We start from the raw sequence: 18,015 nt of genomic DNA on the forward strand, positions 1-18,015 counted from the left end.
GCAATATACCTGCTGGAGCGCGTGCTACGGGTGGGTGGGTGTTGCTATGGTGACCAGTGAGCTGAGATAAGGCGGGGCTTTACCTTGCAAAGACTTCTAGATGACCTGGAGCCAGTGGGTTTGGCGACCAATATGAAGCAAGGGCCAGCCAACGAGAGAATCATCAGCAGCAAGAGCGACATCATTGATATATAAAGAGAAGTGTCGGTCCGAGAATTTAACCCTGTGGCACCCCCATAGAGACTGCCAGAGGTCTGGACAACAGGCCCTCTGATTTGACACACTGAACTCTATCTGAGAAGTAGTTGGTGAACCCGGCGAGGCAGTCATTTGAGAAGCCAAGGCTATTGAGTCTGCCGATAAGAATGCTGTGATTGACAGAGTCAAAAGACTTGGCCAGGTCGATGAAGACAGCTGCACAGTAATGTATTTTATCAATGAAGGAGAAGCAGAAGGGGGGGGGGGTTGGGCAAGTTGCTGCAGGGGGTGCTGAGAAGTTGGCCAGGGTAGGGGTAGCCAGGTGGAAAGCATGGCCAGCTGTGGAAAAATGCTTATTGAAATGATCGATTATTGTAGATTTATTGGTGGTGACACTGTTTCCTATCTTCAGCGCAGTGGGCAGCTGGGAGGAGGTGCTCTTATTCTCCATGGACTTTCGTGTCCCAAAACGTTTTGGAATTAGTGGTACAGGAACCAAATTTCTGTTTGAAAAAGCTAGCCTTGGCTTCCCTAACTGACACAGTATATTGGTTCCTGACTTCCCTGAAAAGTTGCATATTGCGGGGGCTATTCGATGCTAATGCAGTACGCCACAGGATGTTTTCATGCTGGTCAAGGGCTGTCATGTCTGGGGTGAACCAAGGGCTATATCTGTTCTTAGTTCTACATTTTTTTGAATGTGGCATGCTTATTTCAGATAAATCACTTTTGAAGAGCAACCAGGCATCCTCTACTGATGGGATGAGGTCAAAATACTTCCAGGATACCCAGGCCTGCTCGCTGAAGTGTTGAGGAAGCGTTTGACAGTGATGAGGGGTGGTCATTTGACTGCGGACCCAGTATGCACGCAGACAATGAGGCAGTGATCGCTGAGATCCTGGTTGAAGACAGCAGAGGTGTATTTGGAGGGCAGGTTGGTCAGGATGATATCTAAGAGGGTGCCTATGGTTACGGATTTAGGGTTTTACCTGGTAGGTTCCTTGATGATTTGTGTGAGATTGAGGGCATCTAGCTTAGATTGTAGGATGGCCGGGGTGTTAAGCATGTCCCAGTTTAAGTCACCTAACAGTACGAACTTTGAAGATAGATGAGGGGCGATCAATTCTCATATGGTGTCCAGGGCACAACTGGGGGTCTATAACAAGCGGCAAAGGTGAGCGACTTGTTTCTGGAAAGGTGGGTTTTTAAAAGTCAAAGCTCAAATTGTTTGGGCACAGACCTGGATAGTATGACATAGTTCTGCAGGCTATCTCTGCAGTAGATTGCAACTCCGCCCCCTTTGGCAGTTGTACCTGGTTGGGAAATGTTATAGTTAGGGATGGAAATTTCAGGATTTTTGGTGGCCTAGCCAGGATTCAGACATGGCTAGGACATCCGGGTTGGCGGAGTGTGCTAAAGCAGTGAATAAAACAAACTTAGGGAGGAGGCTTCTAATGTTAACATGCATGAAACCAATGCTTTTACGGTTACAGAAGTCAACAGATGAGAGCGCCTGGGGAGTGGGAGTGATGCTGGGGGCTGCAAGGCCTGGATTAACCTCTACATCACCAGAGAAACAGAGGAGGAGTAGGATAAGGCTACGGCTAAAGGCTATAAGATCTGGTCGTTTAGTGCGTTCGGAACAGAGAGTAAAAAGAGCAGGTTTCTGTGCGCGGAAGAATAGATTCAAGGCATCATGTACAGACATTTACATTACATTTAAGTCATTTGGCAGACGCTCTTATCCAGAGCGACTTACAAATTGGTGAATTCACCTTATGACATCCAGTGGAACAGCCACTTTACAATAGTGCATCTAAATCATTTAAGGGGGGGGGGGTGAGAAGGATTACTTTATCCTATCCTAGGTATTCCTTAAAGAGGTGGGGTTTCAGGTGTCTCCGGAAGGTGACAAGGGTAGGTTATGAGTACAGTGGAGGTAAGCCTAGGCATTGAGTGATGATGAGAGAGGTTTGGTCTTTAGAGTCACCATTTAAGCCAGGTGTCGTCACCGCATGTGTGTGGGCATATTTGAGCAGGGTTGGAGGCTCTACAGTGAAATAAGACAAAAATTACTAACCAAAACAGCAATAGACAAGGCATATTGACATTAGAGAGAGGCATGTGTAGCTGAGTGATCCTACTCTTATCAAGAGAACATCCCTGGTCATCCCTACTGCCTCTGATCTGGCGGACTCACTAAATACATGCTTTGTTTGTAAATGATTGTCAGTGTTGTAGCGTGCCCCCTGTCAATCCGTTAAAAATATTTTTTTAAAGAAGAAAATGGTGCCGTCTGGTTTGCTTAATATAAGGAATTTGAATTGATTTTTACTTTTGATGCTTAAGTTTATTTTAGCAATTACAAAGACTTGATACTTAAGTATATTTATAACCAAATACATTTAGACTTTACTCAAGTATAATTTTACTGGGTGGCTTGCATCATTTTCTATTAAGGTGTCTACTTTTACTCAAGTATGACAATTAGGAACATTTTACACCACTGTGTATCAGTGAACAGTATAACTTAGATTCAGATGAAGGTACAGATTCAATCGTTTTACGTTTTATTTATGTAAATTAGGATTCTATGCTTTTATTGTTGTGCTGATGGTTCTGCTGTTCCACCAATTCACCATACATAAATCAAGGCCTCGATTTAATCAGCAAAAGCGATAACCGACACCCGCATAGCTGATGCTTTGGCCATGTGGGAGGTGTCAAATAGGTGAGCAGCTGCTCTTGATCACGGAAGACATACCGTCCTACTCGCGTTAGAAGTTCAGAACGAGAAAGTGTAGGCTCTATAGAAATAATGACGCTAAAATTGAAAAATCCTTCAATTAAATAACGAGGGTTTCTATCATCGTAATGGAGGTGTAGATTACATCTCACATTCCAGTGTTAGAACTTGTGAACAAGGCTAAACGACGCTAAAGCGCGTCTGGGTAAAAAGTTAAAAAGTAACCATTCAAGGCAGTTTCGGTGATATAATGTTTACAGACTAAAAGTATGTGGGTTTTAGGAGAATCATAAAACATATTTTGGACTTTGAGATTTCAAAATTGATATTGTGTCAAATGCACCTCCTGATCATGAATCAGCCCATTATTTCATTCAACTCAAGACATGGATGTGAGAAAATGGTACACTGACAGGCTCTTTCCATGACATAGACTGAACTGAGGGCAACTGTCGGTTAAGCTCTTTTGCACACCAGTATCTCTACCTGTACATGACCATCTGATCATTTATCACTCCAGTGTTAATCTGCTAAATTGTAATTATTCGCCTACGTCCTCATGCCTTTTGTACACAATGTATATACTCTTTTTTTAAATTATTATTATTATTTGTATTTTTTTAATACAGTGTTATTGGCTTGTTTATTGTTTACTCCATGTGTAACTCTGTGTTGTTGTCTGTTCACACTGCTATGCTTTATCTTGGCCAGGTCGCAGTTGTAAATGAGAACTTGTTCTAAACTAGCCTACCTGGTTAAATAAAGGTGAAATAAAATAAAACTGGGATTTTTTTACCTTGTCAGCTCGGGGATTTGAGCTAGCAAATTTTCGATTACTGGCCCAACGTTCTAACCACAAGGCTTCCTGCTGCCCCGGGGCAAAATGTTTACGTCAATTTGATCAGATCATGAAATCTATAAGAAATGTGGTGTAAATATTTGAATATATGTCACGGACTACTTTCCTTTATTTAAATATTCCGCCCCACTTTATGAACTACAATTTATTTAGGCTTTTTAGGGAATTCATAAAGACTATTTTTGACCTTTATTTAATCAGCGAGTCACCGTTGAGACCAGTGTCTTTTTTTTTACGAGGGAGCCTTGCATATACAATTTCATAAAATAAATCAAAAATCGAATGCAATATAAATCTAACAACACATATTGAACAGACAAACATTAATATACACAAAACACAGTCAACTAAAATGAACACATTCTTCATTGTACAAATCCTCTGTCTGCTTCCTGAACTGCCCAAGGGACACTAACACATCTATTCGAAATGTATTTTGGACAACTAAACTCTCTAGACACCAAAATGAGTCTCCAGAGTTAACCGACCCTGTGAATTAGTTTGTTAACTTGTCATTTTAAATCTTACCAGTGATGTTAGGTAAGTCGGAAGCTTGTGGAGCAGGGCTTTGTAAACAAAAATAGTGTAATCATGTGATCTACAGTGCCTTCAGAAGGTATTCACACACCTTGACTTTTTGCACATTTTGTTGTGTTACAAAGTGGAAGTAAAATGGATTAAATTGTCTTTTTTTGTGTCAATGATCTACGCAAAATTCTCTTTAATGTCAAAGTGGACTTTCAAGCAGATTTAAGTCAAAACTGTAACTAGGACACTCAGGAACATTCACTGTCTTCTTGGTAAGCAACTCCAGTGTATATTTGGCCTTGTGTTTTTGGTTATTGTACTGCTGAAAGGTGAATTCAGCTCCCAGTGTCTGGTGGAAAGCAGACTGGACCATGTTTTCCTCTAGGATTTTGCCTGTGCTTTGCTCCATTCCGTTTATTTTTTATCCTGAAAAACTACATAATCCTTAACGAATACAAGCATACCCATAACATGATGCAGCCACCACTATGCTTTAAAAATGGAGAGTGGCACTCAGTGATGTGTTGTTGGATTTGCTCCAAACAACACACAAAGTCAATTTCTCTGCTTCATTTTTTGCAGTTTTACTTTCGTGCGTATTTTGGAATGTTTTTATTCTGAACAGTTTTCCTTCTTTTCACTCTGTCAGTTAGGTTAGTATTGTGGAGTAACTACAATGTTGTTGATCAATCCTCAGTTTTCTCCTATCACAGCCATAAAAGTCTGTAACTGTTTTAAAGTCACCATTGGCCTCATGATGAAATCCCTGAGCGGTTTCCTTCCTGTCCGGAAACTTTGTTAGGAAGGATGCCTGTATCTTTAAGTGACTGGGTTTATTGATACACAAACCAAAGTGTAATTCATAACTTCACCATGTTCAAAATGATATTCAATGACTGCTTTTTTATTGTGAGGCATTGGAAAACCTCCTTGGTCTTTGTGGTTGAATATGTGTTTGAAATTCACTGCTCGACTGAGGGACCTTACAGATAATTGTATGTGTGGGGTAAAGAGACGAGGTAATCATAAACAAATAGTGTTAAATACTATTATTGTACATAGAGTGAGTTTGTGCATATTATTATGTGTCTTGTTAAAGCACATGTTTACTCGTTAACTTATTTAGTCTTTCCATAACCAAGGGGTTGAATACTTATTCACTCAAGACATTTCAGATGTTCATATTTAATTAATTTGTAAAAATGTCTAAAAACATAATTCCACTTTGACCTTATGGGGTATTGTGTATAGGTCAGTAACAAAAAAAGTTTATCAATTCCATTTTAAATTCACACCAAAATGTGGAAAATGTCAATGGGCGTTAATACTTTCTGAAGGCACTGTAGATTACATTTCCAACAGATTGACCATTAACGTTTCTATAAATAGTGAAAAGAACAGGTCCTAGTATCGACCCCTGCGGAGCACCTTTGTGTATTTAAAGAAATGTGGACTTAACCCCACCAACAATAGGCCACTTTTGGTGATGGTTTGGCATCACAGCTTGTGTCAAGTGTTTGTCATCCCTGGTTTACTGCCCCTCAATCTTTGGACCTTGGGCTGGTTCTTAAAAGAAGAGAAACTGTGCCAGGATGCTCAAAGCTGTGTTGAGTTACAGCAGGTACATACCCATTTCTAGAGAACGTTGAGAAGACTACTCCTTTAGGATGTATTAGACCCTGAGAACTAAACCAAGACTACATATTGATCGGCTGGATAAAACACACAGCATGCTGCTACTGCTTTTCACCCTCTGTAGTCTGCTCAGTTGTGGTAAGTATAATCATTATTTATATCCAAAATTATCTTTCTGTAGAACCTAATATCAAGTTCACATTGCTATAATTGACATGGAATGCTTACGCTGACCTACGTATTTATTTGTACAGTGAAGCTAAAACCTTACATTTGGCTCAATGCTCCAGCATTTTGGATTTGAGATCAAATGTTTCATGAGGCAACAGTACAGAATGTCACCTTTTATTTGAGGGAATTTTCCTACGAATCTGTTTTTACCGTTTAGAAATGAAAAGCACTTCATGTTTTGAGTCCCCTTCATTTGAAGGTGGCATAAGTATTTGGACAGATTCACTTATATGTGCTTTAAAGAAATCAAGAGTGTAATATTTTGTCCTATTTTCCTAGCAAGCAATGATTACATCAAGCTTGTGACTCAAACTTGTTGGATGTATTTGCTGTTTGTTTTTGGATGTGTTTCAAATTATTTTGTGCCCAATAGAAATTAATTGTAAATCATTTATTGTGTCATTTTGGAGTCACTTTTATTGTAAATAAGAATATAATATGTTTCTTATCACTTCTACATTAATGTGGATGCTACCATGATTATGGATAATCTTGAATGAATCTTGTGTAATGATGAGTGAGAAAGTTACACAGGTATAAATATCATGCCACCCCAAAATACTTACCTCCCCTATTATTGTAATGGTGAGATGTTAGCATGTCTTGGGGGTATGATTTAAAATGCTAACCTAACCTGTTATTGTAATGGTGAGAGGTTAGCATGTCTTGGGGGTATGATATAAAATGCTAACCTCCCCCGTTATTGTAATGGTGAGATGTTAGCATGTCTTGGGGGTATGATTTAAAATGCTAACCTCCCCTGTTATTGTACTGGTGAGAGGTTAGCATGTCTTGGGGGTATGATATAAAATGCTAACCTCTCCCGTTATTGTAATGGTTAGCATGTCTTGTGGGTATGATATAAAATGCTAACCCCCCATGTTATTGTAATGGTAGAGGTTAGCATGTCTTGTGGGTATGATAACCTAACCTGTTATTGTATTGGTTAGCATGTCTTGGGGGTATGATATAAAATGCTAACCTCCCCTGTTATTGTATTGGTGAGAGGTTAGCATGGCTTGGGGGTATGATATAAAATGCTAACCTCCCCTGTTATTGTATTGGTGAGAGGTTAGCATGGCTTGGGGGTATGATATAAAACACTAACCTAACCTGTTATTGTAATGGTGAGAGGTTAGCATGTCTTATGGGTACGATCTTTGTGCCTCTGTTACTTTCTCACTCATCATTTATACACGATTCATTCAGGATTATCCGTAATCATGGTAGCATCCACATTAACGTTAAAGTTATTGATGGAAGGAGGGCACGATGCCCTTTCAACCTTGGCACGAAGAGGTTGTGGAATGTTTCCTCATCTAACCCCATAGAAATAAGGATAAAAATAACAGCACTAGGAATAGCCATGATAAGTTACGATCAGTTTTACTGGACTGAAGTAATTTATTTTTTCTTCTTGTTGCGTAATTAAGCAATAATGTGCAAAGTCGTGCCTAAGAACACCCCTTAGCTGTGGTATATTGGCCATACACCACAAACTCCCGAGGTTCCTTATTGTTATTATAAACTGGTTACCAACGTAATTAGAGCAGTAAAAATACATGTTTTGTCATACCCGTGGTATACGGTCTGATATACCATGGCTGTCAGCCAATCAACATTCAGGGACCGAACCACCCAGTTTACTTTGTTATTTTCCCATAAACTGAACTATGATCAGTTAGACCTGCAGCTAAACACTCCTGTGATTGTTGTGTTGTCAGCCTTCAGTCAGTGTGAGGAGGGATGGAGGGCCTATGAGGACAAGTGTTACTACTTCTCTACCAACACAAAGTCCTGGGATGATGCCCGCACAGACTGTGTGGGACGGGGGAGCCATCTGATGAGCATCCTGGACATTCCTGAGAGGGTGAGCTTCTGGGTTTGAGATGCGTTCTACAGTCGTCTAGTTCACAACTACTGTATATGACTCTCTACTGTGACCTCTGCTCTCTCCTGGTAGACATGGGTACGGACTCAGGTTGGTACAGAGATTTTCTGGATCGGTCTGAATGACATTGCTGCTGAGGGAGTGTGGGAGTGGACTGACGGGAGCACCTTCCTCCCCTTCTTAGCGTACGTAGCCACACTATGATCGTCAATGATCTGACACTGTATTGAAACACATCAGCAAATTATGGTTCCATGAAATGAACCATTTTGGTTGGAGGGTAATCAAGTGCTGTTAATCATTGACTTGTAATCAAGCACAGTAACCCCCTATAGTAGCCTTTGTTGCGTGAAGGTTGTTGGTGATTGGTTGACGGGCACCATACTTCCTCAGGATGGTTGGGTATCAAGCCATCATTTGACCACATAATTATTCATATTCACCTCTGATTTTCTCATGTGTGCTTGTGCACTCTACACAGATACTGGAAACCAGGGAATCCTGACAACTGGGAGGACAACGAGGATTGTGGGGAGGTGGTCGGGGGAGAGCAAGGACGATGGAATGATGACATCTGCACTAGCCGGCGGAAGTATATATGCAAGCGCCCCAACCGTAGGTTTAACTGGCCAATCAACATGGCCTGTTGTCTACAATAATACTTATGGGATCTAAGAAGGTGAATGATAATGCGTAACACATTTCACTCCTTTCCTCAGCTAATCCTCCAACAATGTGCGACACAGCCAACGGATGGAGCCAGTATGGATCCGACTGCTACAAACTAAAGACAGACACCAGGAAGAGCTGGTTGGGAGCCAGACACGACTGTGTTAGAGATGGGGCAGACCTGGTGTCCATCGCATCACCGGAAGAGGAGCAGTACATCACAGGACGACTGGACGATTCCTTCTTTGATATTTGGCTTGGCTACACCACTCTGGTAATCAAAACATACAGTATATGACCCATCCAAAAGCTATCAGACCCAGCACCAAAATCAATATAGCCAGTACAATCCGGGATTAATTAATGAAAGAAAATAGAATCCTTTGACAGATATCATTTCAATGTACATTACCCACTGGGCGCACACTGGTTGAATCAATGTTGTTTCAACATCATTTGTCAAGGGACTGTGACGTGGAATCAACGTGGGAAATCCATTGTATTTGAAAAAGTCATCCACCAGTATTGTTCTCATCTAATTTCAACCAGCGTTGTAAACTTTGAAATTAGGGTAAAACTTTAACTTAAATACATTGACTTAACCTGACTAGCAGGTTGTTACATCGATCTAATTTCAACATAATCATCAGAACTATGTACACGTTGAAATTGCATTGAAAATTCCATGTAGAATAATTAAATATTGGGTGGTTAAAATTGTTGAATTTAATTACACAGATTTTATTTGACGTTTCAATGTTGATAGTCATGATATGTGTGAATCAATGGCAATTGTTTCAACATCATGCCACCAACCTAAATAAAGAGTTTAGGTCTTATATTGAAATATAATGTGAAGTCACAGTAGGAGTCATTGGACTGTGTCATTGGTTCAACTTTTATTTCAATATACACTATATATCCAAAAGTATGTAGACGCCCCTTCAAAATAGTGGATTAGGCTATTTCAGCCCATTTTAATTTATTTGTTTTACCTTAATTTAACCAGGCAAGTCAGTTAAGAACAAATTCTTATTTTCAATGACGGCCTAGGAACAGCGGGTTAACTGCCTGTTCAGGGGCAGAACGACAGATTTGTACCTTGTCAGCTCGGGGGTTTGAACTTGCAACCTTCCGGTTACGAGTCCAACGCTCTAACCACTAGGCTACCCTGCCGCCCCATTGCTGACAAGTGTATAAAATCGAGCATACAGCCATGCAATGTCCATAGACAAACATTGGCAATAGAATGGCCTTTCTGAAAAGCTAATTGACTTTCAATGTGGCACCTTCATAGGATGCCACCTCTCCAACAAGTAATTTTGTCAAATTTCTTCCCTGCTCGAGCTGCCCAGGTCAACTGTAAGTGCTGTTTTTGTGAAGTGGAAGATTCAGGCGTCCGGTGTAGCTCAGTTGGTAGAGAATGGTGTTTGTAATGCTAGGGTCGTGAGTACGATTCCCACAGTGGACAAGTATGAAAATATATGCACTTAGTGCATATATTTTCATACTTGTCCACTGTGGGAATCGTACTGTAAGTTGTTCTGGATAACAATGTCTGCTAAATGACTAAAATGTAAATGTTTAGGAGCAACAATTGCTTTCAATGTAGCGCCTTCATAGGATGCCACTGTTCCAACAATAATTTTGTCAAATTTCTGCCCTGCTTGAGTGGTAGGCCACATGAGTGCTGAAGTGTGTAAAAAATGTATATTTCCGGTTGCAATACTCACTACTGTGTTTCAAACTGCCTCTGGATACAATGTCAGCACAAGAACTGTTTGTCGGGAGCTTCATGAAATGGGTTTCCATGGTCAAGCAGCTGCACACAAGCTTAAGATCACCATGTGCAACACCAAGTGTCGGCTGGAGTGGTGTAAAGCTTGCCACCATTGGCTTGCCTAGTTAAATAAAGTTTAAAAATTGGATGCTGGAGCAGTGGAAATGTGTTCTCTTGAGTGATGCTTCACTGTCTGATGGATGAATCTGGCTTTGGCGGATGCCAGGAGAACCCTGAATGCATAGAGCCAACTCTAAAGATATTAATGCCCATGATATTCGATTTCGACAAGCAGGTGTCCACATACTTTTGATCATGTAGTGTAACTCTTTATTTAGGTTGATGGCATGATGTTGAAACGATGACGTTGATTCAAACAAACCATTTTACTATCAACATTGAAACGAGGTCAAATAACATATGTCTATTTAAATATAAAATTCTACATAATTTCAACAACCCAATATATATAGAATATAGGATGACAAATATTTGTTATGTTTCTATGTGGACTTTTCAATGTATGCATAGTCCTGATGATTATGTTGAAATTAGATCAATGTAACAACCTGTTAGTCAGGTTAAGTCAATGTATTTAAGTTTAAGGTTTACCCTAATCAATTGATTACAAAGCTGGTTGAAATGAAATGAGAAGAGTAATGGTTCATTTATTTTTTTCCCCCAAATAAAATGTATTATCCACGTTGATCCCTCTTCACAATACATAGACAAATTCAGTTGAAACAACATTGATCCAACCAGTACCTGCTAGCTACATGTATTCTAAAACTTACCCCTTGGTATAATGAGTTCTCATTTTTGTTTTTTCACAGAAATGCACAACAATATCATGTCAGGTTGAAATTGACAGCACTCAGTTCAGCTGGTCTGATGCTTCTCCTGGGACCTACACCAACTGGGGAACTGACCCTGTGCAGCCAGATCTCAGGTAGGACAGGACACGTGGGGTGACAGATCTATATAATCAACTGTATCACAGTGATTGTGCAGGGTTTATTCTAGCTTCGTAGTCAAAATATGTTCTCTCCGACAGTGAAAAGCAGAACGGGATTTGTGTGGCAGTGATCAAGGAGGCAGGACAGGACTTTGGGAAGTGGAAGACCCATATATGCCGCCATGAGCGTCCTTACATGTGCAAAAGAGCCCTCAACAGTAAGCTCAGATCTTCAGAAAACATTACTGGATAAGTAACCATGTGAATTATGTGGTATTAGCTCAAATGACTCTGACATGACATGCGATCTTGATTCAACTTAATACATTGCCAATTATTATATGGTTTGATGTGGTCCTATTTAATTATCTCAAGGCAATTCAATACAAAGCAACAATGTAGATACAAGTGGTCACTGCTCGGCGGCAGAAAGGCGCTGACTTCGAAGGTCTACTGAGGCTCCTGCGTGAAAACATGGGCCTTTTTCTAAATTAAATCTGCTCAATACAAAACTAAATAGGGAGTAAATATATATTTATTTACAAAGCTAAAAGACCGAATTTCAATATCCATCCTCCGTGAAGACAATCTGTTCCTGTTTTCATTGTGTATTTCTGAGTCTTGCCATTTACGTCGCAATAGAAACGGCCCCCTCTCAACGCAGATTGATCGCGGTTATATGCAATGAAAGCCAATGATCTGTATGTGAAAAATGTCGAAGGTATCAAGTTGATTTTGATTTGTCCAACCAGCGGAAACACCTCCAAATGGTACCACCTCACAACACCAAATATGGAAGAGATACTGCCAAGAGCAGCGCAGTCGAAACTAGCAACGATCACAGCAAATTCATGTTCTTATTTCATCAACACTGTCAAGTGCACGCATAATAGCTAAGGTGACAATATTGCAGAGAACAATCTAATGATTCATTCTATGTAATTTATAATAACACAGGGCAAAGAAAACAACGTTTTGACATTGATTTCGTAGCACCCTCTTGAATGGCCCGTTTTTTTCTACATTGTACAGCAGTGAGTGAATGCTCTATACCAGTGGCCAGCAACCTTTTGTGAGTTAACCTGTTTGAATCAAAATGCAGATTTTTTTAAACATTGCTTAAAAAAACGTAACCTATGCAACATTAACCAATTAAAAACAGAACTCTAGCAATGAGCATTTGTGCATTAAGCTAATACAGCTAAAACATTATCACCACAAATTGGGCTTTGCTTGAATTGCCCTGCCAATGCATTGTTGTTCAGGCCATTTAAAAATATATATATTTTAAAATTTAAGTTCGGCTTTATGATCACCCCGGTAATAGATCCGTACTTGTAATACTTTTGAAGCACAGCTGAGAGAGTGTAGCCAATGTGAAATGGCTAGCTAGTTAGCGGTGGTGCGCGCTAGTGGCGTTTCAATCGGTGACATCCCTTGCTCTGAGACCTTGAAGTAGTGGTTCCCCTTGCTCTGCTTTTGTGGATCGATGGGTAACGATGCTTTGTGGGTGACTGTTGATGTGTGCAGAGCGTCCCTGGTTTGCGCGCAGGTTGAGGCGAGGGGATGGACGTAAAGTCTATACTGTTACATGAGCATACATTTAAATCATTAGCATTTTTATTTTACTGTGCTGATGGTGCCTGCATCTGATGGTCAGTCTCAGCGGAGGGAGAGAGCAGCAGACTGAGGGTCAGTCTCAGTGGAGGGAGAGAGCAGCAGACTGAGGGTCAGTCTCAGTGGAGGGAGAGAGCAGCAGACTGAGGGTCAGTCTCAGCAGAGGGAGAGAGCAGCAGACTGAGGGTCAGTCTCAGTGGAGGGAGAGAGCAGCAGACTGAGGGTCAGTGTCAGCGGAGGGAGAGAGCAGCAGACTGAGGGTCAGTCTCAGTGGAGGGAGAGAGCAGCAGACTGAGGGTCAGTCTCAGCGGAGGGAGAGAGCAGCAGACTGAGGGTCAGTCTCAGCAGAGGGAGAGAGCAGCAGACTGAGGGTCAGTCTCAGCAGAGGGAGAGAGCAGCAGACTGAGGGTCAGTCTCAGCGGAGGGAGAGAGCAGCAGACTGAGGGTCAGTCTCAGCAGAGGGAGAGAGCAGCAGACTGAGGGTCAGTCTCAGCAGAGGGAGAGAATAGCAGACTGAGGGTCAGTCTCAGCAGAGGGAGAGAATAGCAGACTGAGGGTCAGTCAGCAGAGGGAGAGAGCAGCAGACTGAGGGTCAGTCTCAGCAGAGGGAGAGAATAGCAGACTGAGGGTCAGTCAGCAGAGGGAGAGAGTAGTAGACTGAGGGTCCACCTCTCATCATCCCTCTTTCCTACCTTCCCTCCACTGAACCTTCCAGATGATAGCGAAACCTGAGTCGCACCGCATTAATGCACAAATTCATGTTGTCACTCCTATGAACAGAGAAAGCGAAATATTCCTCGATATTAAAAAATACCTAAGCCGCTAATAATAACAACAACGAAAGCCTATAGATACACTTTCCTACGAATTCATTACTGCCGCACTGCTTGTTGTACATTACTGCAGACGCTGCCACCTGAGCCATCCGTTTGGCCAGCGGTAGACCTATAGTGGACTTGATTTGCTTTCTGGGCCCGCCCGGGTAGGCAGAGTTTGTACCAGTCGAGAGCGACCGGTTGTTGACCACTGCTCTGTACTGTGTTCTATTTTCCTCTGAAAAGCAATTTGCCCTCCCGGTTGGATCAGCTTCAGTGGAAACTGTTACTGGGTGGTCAGCAACACGATGTTCCTGACCAGTTGGCATGAGGCTCAACAGAAGTGTTCAAGTGAGGGGGCTAACCTGGTGACAATTAAGACGTAAGAAACAACACATGATCTACTGAACATAATGATTGATAAGAAAATTGAAAGCATTTTCTAATTCGTATCACTTGTTGTTTTAAGTCAAGAGGAGCAATACTTCATCAACACACATCTGCCAGATCTTAATCAAGGGGAAGTGCCTGATGTCTGGATTGGTGTTGCAGGTACGTCAGACATACAGATTTAACCCCTAGCTTTATTTGGCCAATATCTTATGAGCTTTTCACTGTAATCTGTGACACTTGACCGATTTAGCATTGACAAGCACTGCTGGTTGCATCGTGGAAAGAGAAACTGCAGAGTATTTACTAAAACTCAAATTTTAAATCAATGAAAAGGCCAAGTCTACAATTTCCTGATTTGTGATGTCACTAGATGAGGACCAGGATGGTACATTCAGATGGGTGGACAAAACAGATATTACGTTCTCCAATTGGAAACCTAGCTTTCCCAAGAACACAGTAAACCTCTGGGACTGTGGTCAAATCTACACCGGTAAGGGCAATGTGGTCTGTACTCCACTTATCACTTAATCAATCAACAAACTCTCTGGATCATAGACGAAGAAAGGTTACAGAACTTTGTTCTATTGTTTTATGTCTCACAGGAGATTTCTCTGGAAAATGGGAAACAACCAATTGCTTCAAAAACCTGGGATACATTTGTAAAATGGTGGGGGGTCAAAATGTTAAGCCGACCTCTGTTCCAGGTTAGTGGGACAACTGTGGCTGGCAACTGGAAGCCTTTTGTTTTGTATTCCTTTAAATCATGTCTATGCAAACTAATACGTTCTTTATTCTATCAACATATTGTTTGACATATAACAACATAATACTTTACATTGTGTTGGTGTAGATTCTCATTGTGATGCTGGGTATCTTCTCTATGGAGACTACTGCTATCACTTTGAGACTGAAATGGTGAAAAATTGGCTCGATGCAGAGAGTTACTGTGCCAGCCAAAGAGGCCACCTGGCAAGTTTTCATACTCAAGAGGAACTGAGCTTCATAACTAGTGAGTGGTTGACTAAATGTTTAAAAAAACATTTTTTTTTTAAAAACATCTATATTTTGTACAAATAACAGGTAGTATTTTATTTTCTTAAAAATATTATATTCCATTGGAAATGTTATTTTGCAGCTCATATGCCCGCACCATCCTGGGTTGGTCTTAGTGACAGTAGGACAGAAGGAGTGTGGGTCTGGTCAGATGGGACTCCCTCCGTAAGTGACAAATATGCCATTGATTAAACGTTTGTGGGCCAAATCTTTTATGGTAGACACATTTGAGAGATTCCAGCTTAAATGAACATTCACTTTGGCTTCACTCTCTCTTCCAGGACTTTCTACCATGGGCTCCCAACCAGCCTGATAACTGGCAGGGCAATGAGGATTGTTCCAATATTAGGGGATTCAACCACCATGAAGCAGGGCTACTCAACGATGAGTTCTGTACCTCCACATTGGAATTTGTCTGCAGAAAAGGTCTGATTTGTCCTTTTACCATTTCCCATTGTTGAATGTACTTTGTAAAACATATACATAAAGTGCATTCGGAAAGTATTCAGACCCCTTAACATTTTCCACACTTTGTTTCTTTACAGCCGTATTCTAAAATTTATCAAATTTGTTTTTTTCCTCATCAATCTATACACCATACCCCTCACAAAGCAAAAACAGATTTTTAGACATTTTTGCGAATGTATTAAAAAAAAATATTAAAAAAATATCACATTTACATGTATTACAAATATTCAAACCCTTTACTCAGTACTTTGTTGAAGCACCTTTGGCATCGATTTCATCCTTGAGTCTTCTTGGGTATGATGCTACAAGAGTGGCACACCTGTGTTTGGGGAGTTAGACCCATTCTTCTCTGCAGATCCTCTCAAGCTCTTTAAAGTTGGACGGGTAGCGTTGCTGCACAGCTACTTCCAGGTCTCTCCAGAGATGTTCGATTGGGTTCAAGTCCGGGCTCTGGCTGGGCCACTCAAGGACATTCAGAGACTTGTCCCGAAGCCACTCCTGTGTTTTATTGATTGTGTGCTTCGGGTCGTTGTCCTGTTGCAAGGTGAACCTTTGCCCCAGTCTGAGGCCCTGAGCGCTCTGGAGCAGGTTTTCATCAAGGAACTCTCTGTACTTTGCTCCGTTCATCTTTGGCTCGATCCTGACTAGTCTCCCAGTTCATTCTGCTGAAAAACATCCCCACAGCATGATGCTGCCACCTCCATGCTTCACCGTAGGGATGGTGCCCGGTTTTCTCAAGACGTGACACTTGGCATTCAGGCAAAATTGTTCAATCTTAGTTTCATCACACCAGAGAATCTTGTTTCTCATGGTCTGAGAATCTTTAGGGGCCTATTGGCAAACTCCAAGCGGGCTGTCATTTGCCTTTAACTGAGGAGCTGCTGCCTTCAGGCCACTCTACCATAACGGCCTGATTTGGTGGAGTGCTGCAGAGATGGTTGTCCTTCTGGAAGGTTCTCTCATCTCCACAGAGTAATTCTAGAGTTCTGTCAGAGTGACCATCAGGTTCTTGGTCACCTTCCTGACCAAGGCCCTTCTCCCACGATTGCTCAGTTTGGCCAGACGGTCACCTCTCAGAAGAGTCTTGGTGGTTCCAAACTTCTTCCATTTAACAATGATGGAGACCACTGTGTTCTTGGGAACCGTCAATGCTGCAGAAATGTTTTGGTGCCCTTCCCCAGTAGCTTGCTGAGGACTTTTTTTAAAAATGTAATCAATTTTAGGTCCGTAACGTAACAAAATTTGGAAAATGTCAAGGGGTCTGAATACTTTCCGAAGTTACTGTATATTGGCTCACTATTCAAAAGTAATTGCCTGTTGACCACAGAATGTTCATCAGTCAACTGTCTTTCTAACCCTCAGAAAAAGGTCAAGGACCCCCACCCATACCTCCCACATCGGGGCCAGGTAAAAGTAGCAGCTTCTCTCCTAAGTTTACCATTCTTTGCAACCCCAAAACCTCTCACTTGCAATTTCCAACAAGAAATCAGTTTGACCGTTGGCCATTTTAACCACACACAATTATATTTGTGCAGTTAAAATGCAAAACAAACAGGTTTCTTTTTTTTCAGAGTGTGTTGTAAGCCCTACCCTATTCCAAAAGATATCATCCGATTTTTCCTGCAGATTGGAATGAGAAGTGTGGCTCTTGGATGTCAGACCCGTTCAATGACTACTGCTACCTGTTTAACTACCTGTCCATGAGGAAATGGGCTGATGCACGTGCTGACTGTGTAAACCAGAAAGGGGACCTTCTCAGCATCACCGAGCCCTTTGAGCAAGCCTTCATTCAATGTACAGATGTTTTTTTTTTTATATATATATATATATATTTTTTTTTAAATGTTACCTTTATTTAACTAGGCAAGTCAGTTAAGAACAAGTTCTTATTTTCAATGACGGCCTAGGAACAGTGGGTTAACTGGTTAAGTGCTATTAAGCTTCTCAGCAAAAAAAAAAAAGAAAAGTACTACAACAATATTGTTTATTCACAATGGCAATTCAAATGAATAGTACTCTGATGTGTTGTGTTCATGAACAGCTAAGGTCCAGCTGATTCCTACGGGCGTCTCCGTGTGGATGGGAGGACATGACTCCATCACAGAGGGGGGTTGGGAGTGGACTGACGGCTCTCCATTCAGATACATCCACTGGAATGCAGGTAATAGTCCTAATGC

The 18,015-nt window shown here is 41.3% G+C and overlaps 1 protein-coding gene across 1 annotated transcript in view; it reads left to right on the top strand.

Annotated features, from left to right (window-relative positions):
- Positions 1 to 5,923: 5,923 nt before the first annotated feature.
- The window catches only part of LOC135548075 (macrophage mannose receptor 1), a 35,308-nt gene continuing 23,216 nt past the window's right edge, over positions 5,924 to 18,015 (top strand). The window contains exons 1-17 of the mRNA XM_064977314.1: positions 5,924 to 6,104; positions 7,922 to 8,067; positions 8,161 to 8,273; positions 8,570 to 8,703; positions 8,808 to 9,031; positions 11,371 to 11,486; positions 11,592 to 11,710; positions 14,171 to 14,306; positions 14,394 to 14,476; positions 14,688 to 14,807; positions 14,920 to 15,021; positions 15,168 to 15,326; positions 15,453 to 15,535; positions 15,652 to 15,796; positions 17,201 to 17,245; positions 17,465 to 17,632; positions 17,880 to 17,999. Coding sequence (XP_064833386.1) covers positions 6,062 to 6,104; positions 7,922 to 8,067; positions 8,161 to 8,273; positions 8,570 to 8,703; positions 8,808 to 9,031; positions 11,371 to 11,486; positions 11,592 to 11,710; positions 14,171 to 14,306; positions 14,394 to 14,476; positions 14,688 to 14,807; positions 14,920 to 15,021; positions 15,168 to 15,326; positions 15,453 to 15,535; positions 15,652 to 15,796; positions 17,201 to 17,245; positions 17,465 to 17,632; positions 17,880 to 17,999 — 2,056 coding nt within the window. The 5' untranslated portion in view covers positions 5,924 to 6,061. The remainder of the gene's footprint in view (positions 6,105 to 7,921; positions 8,068 to 8,160; positions 8,274 to 8,569; positions 8,704 to 8,807; positions 9,032 to 11,370; positions 11,487 to 11,591; positions 11,711 to 14,170; positions 14,307 to 14,393; positions 14,477 to 14,687; positions 14,808 to 14,919; positions 15,022 to 15,167; positions 15,327 to 15,452; positions 15,536 to 15,651; positions 15,797 to 17,200; positions 17,246 to 17,464; positions 17,633 to 17,879; positions 18,000 to 18,015) is intronic.

Source organism: Oncorhynchus masou, chromosome 11, assembly GCF_036934945.1.
Source record: "Oncorhynchus masou masou isolate Uvic2021 chromosome 11, UVic_Omas_1.1, whole genome shotgun sequence".
Lineage (NCBI taxonomy): Eukaryota > Metazoa > Chordata > Actinopteri > Salmoniformes > Salmonidae > Oncorhynchus > Oncorhynchus masou.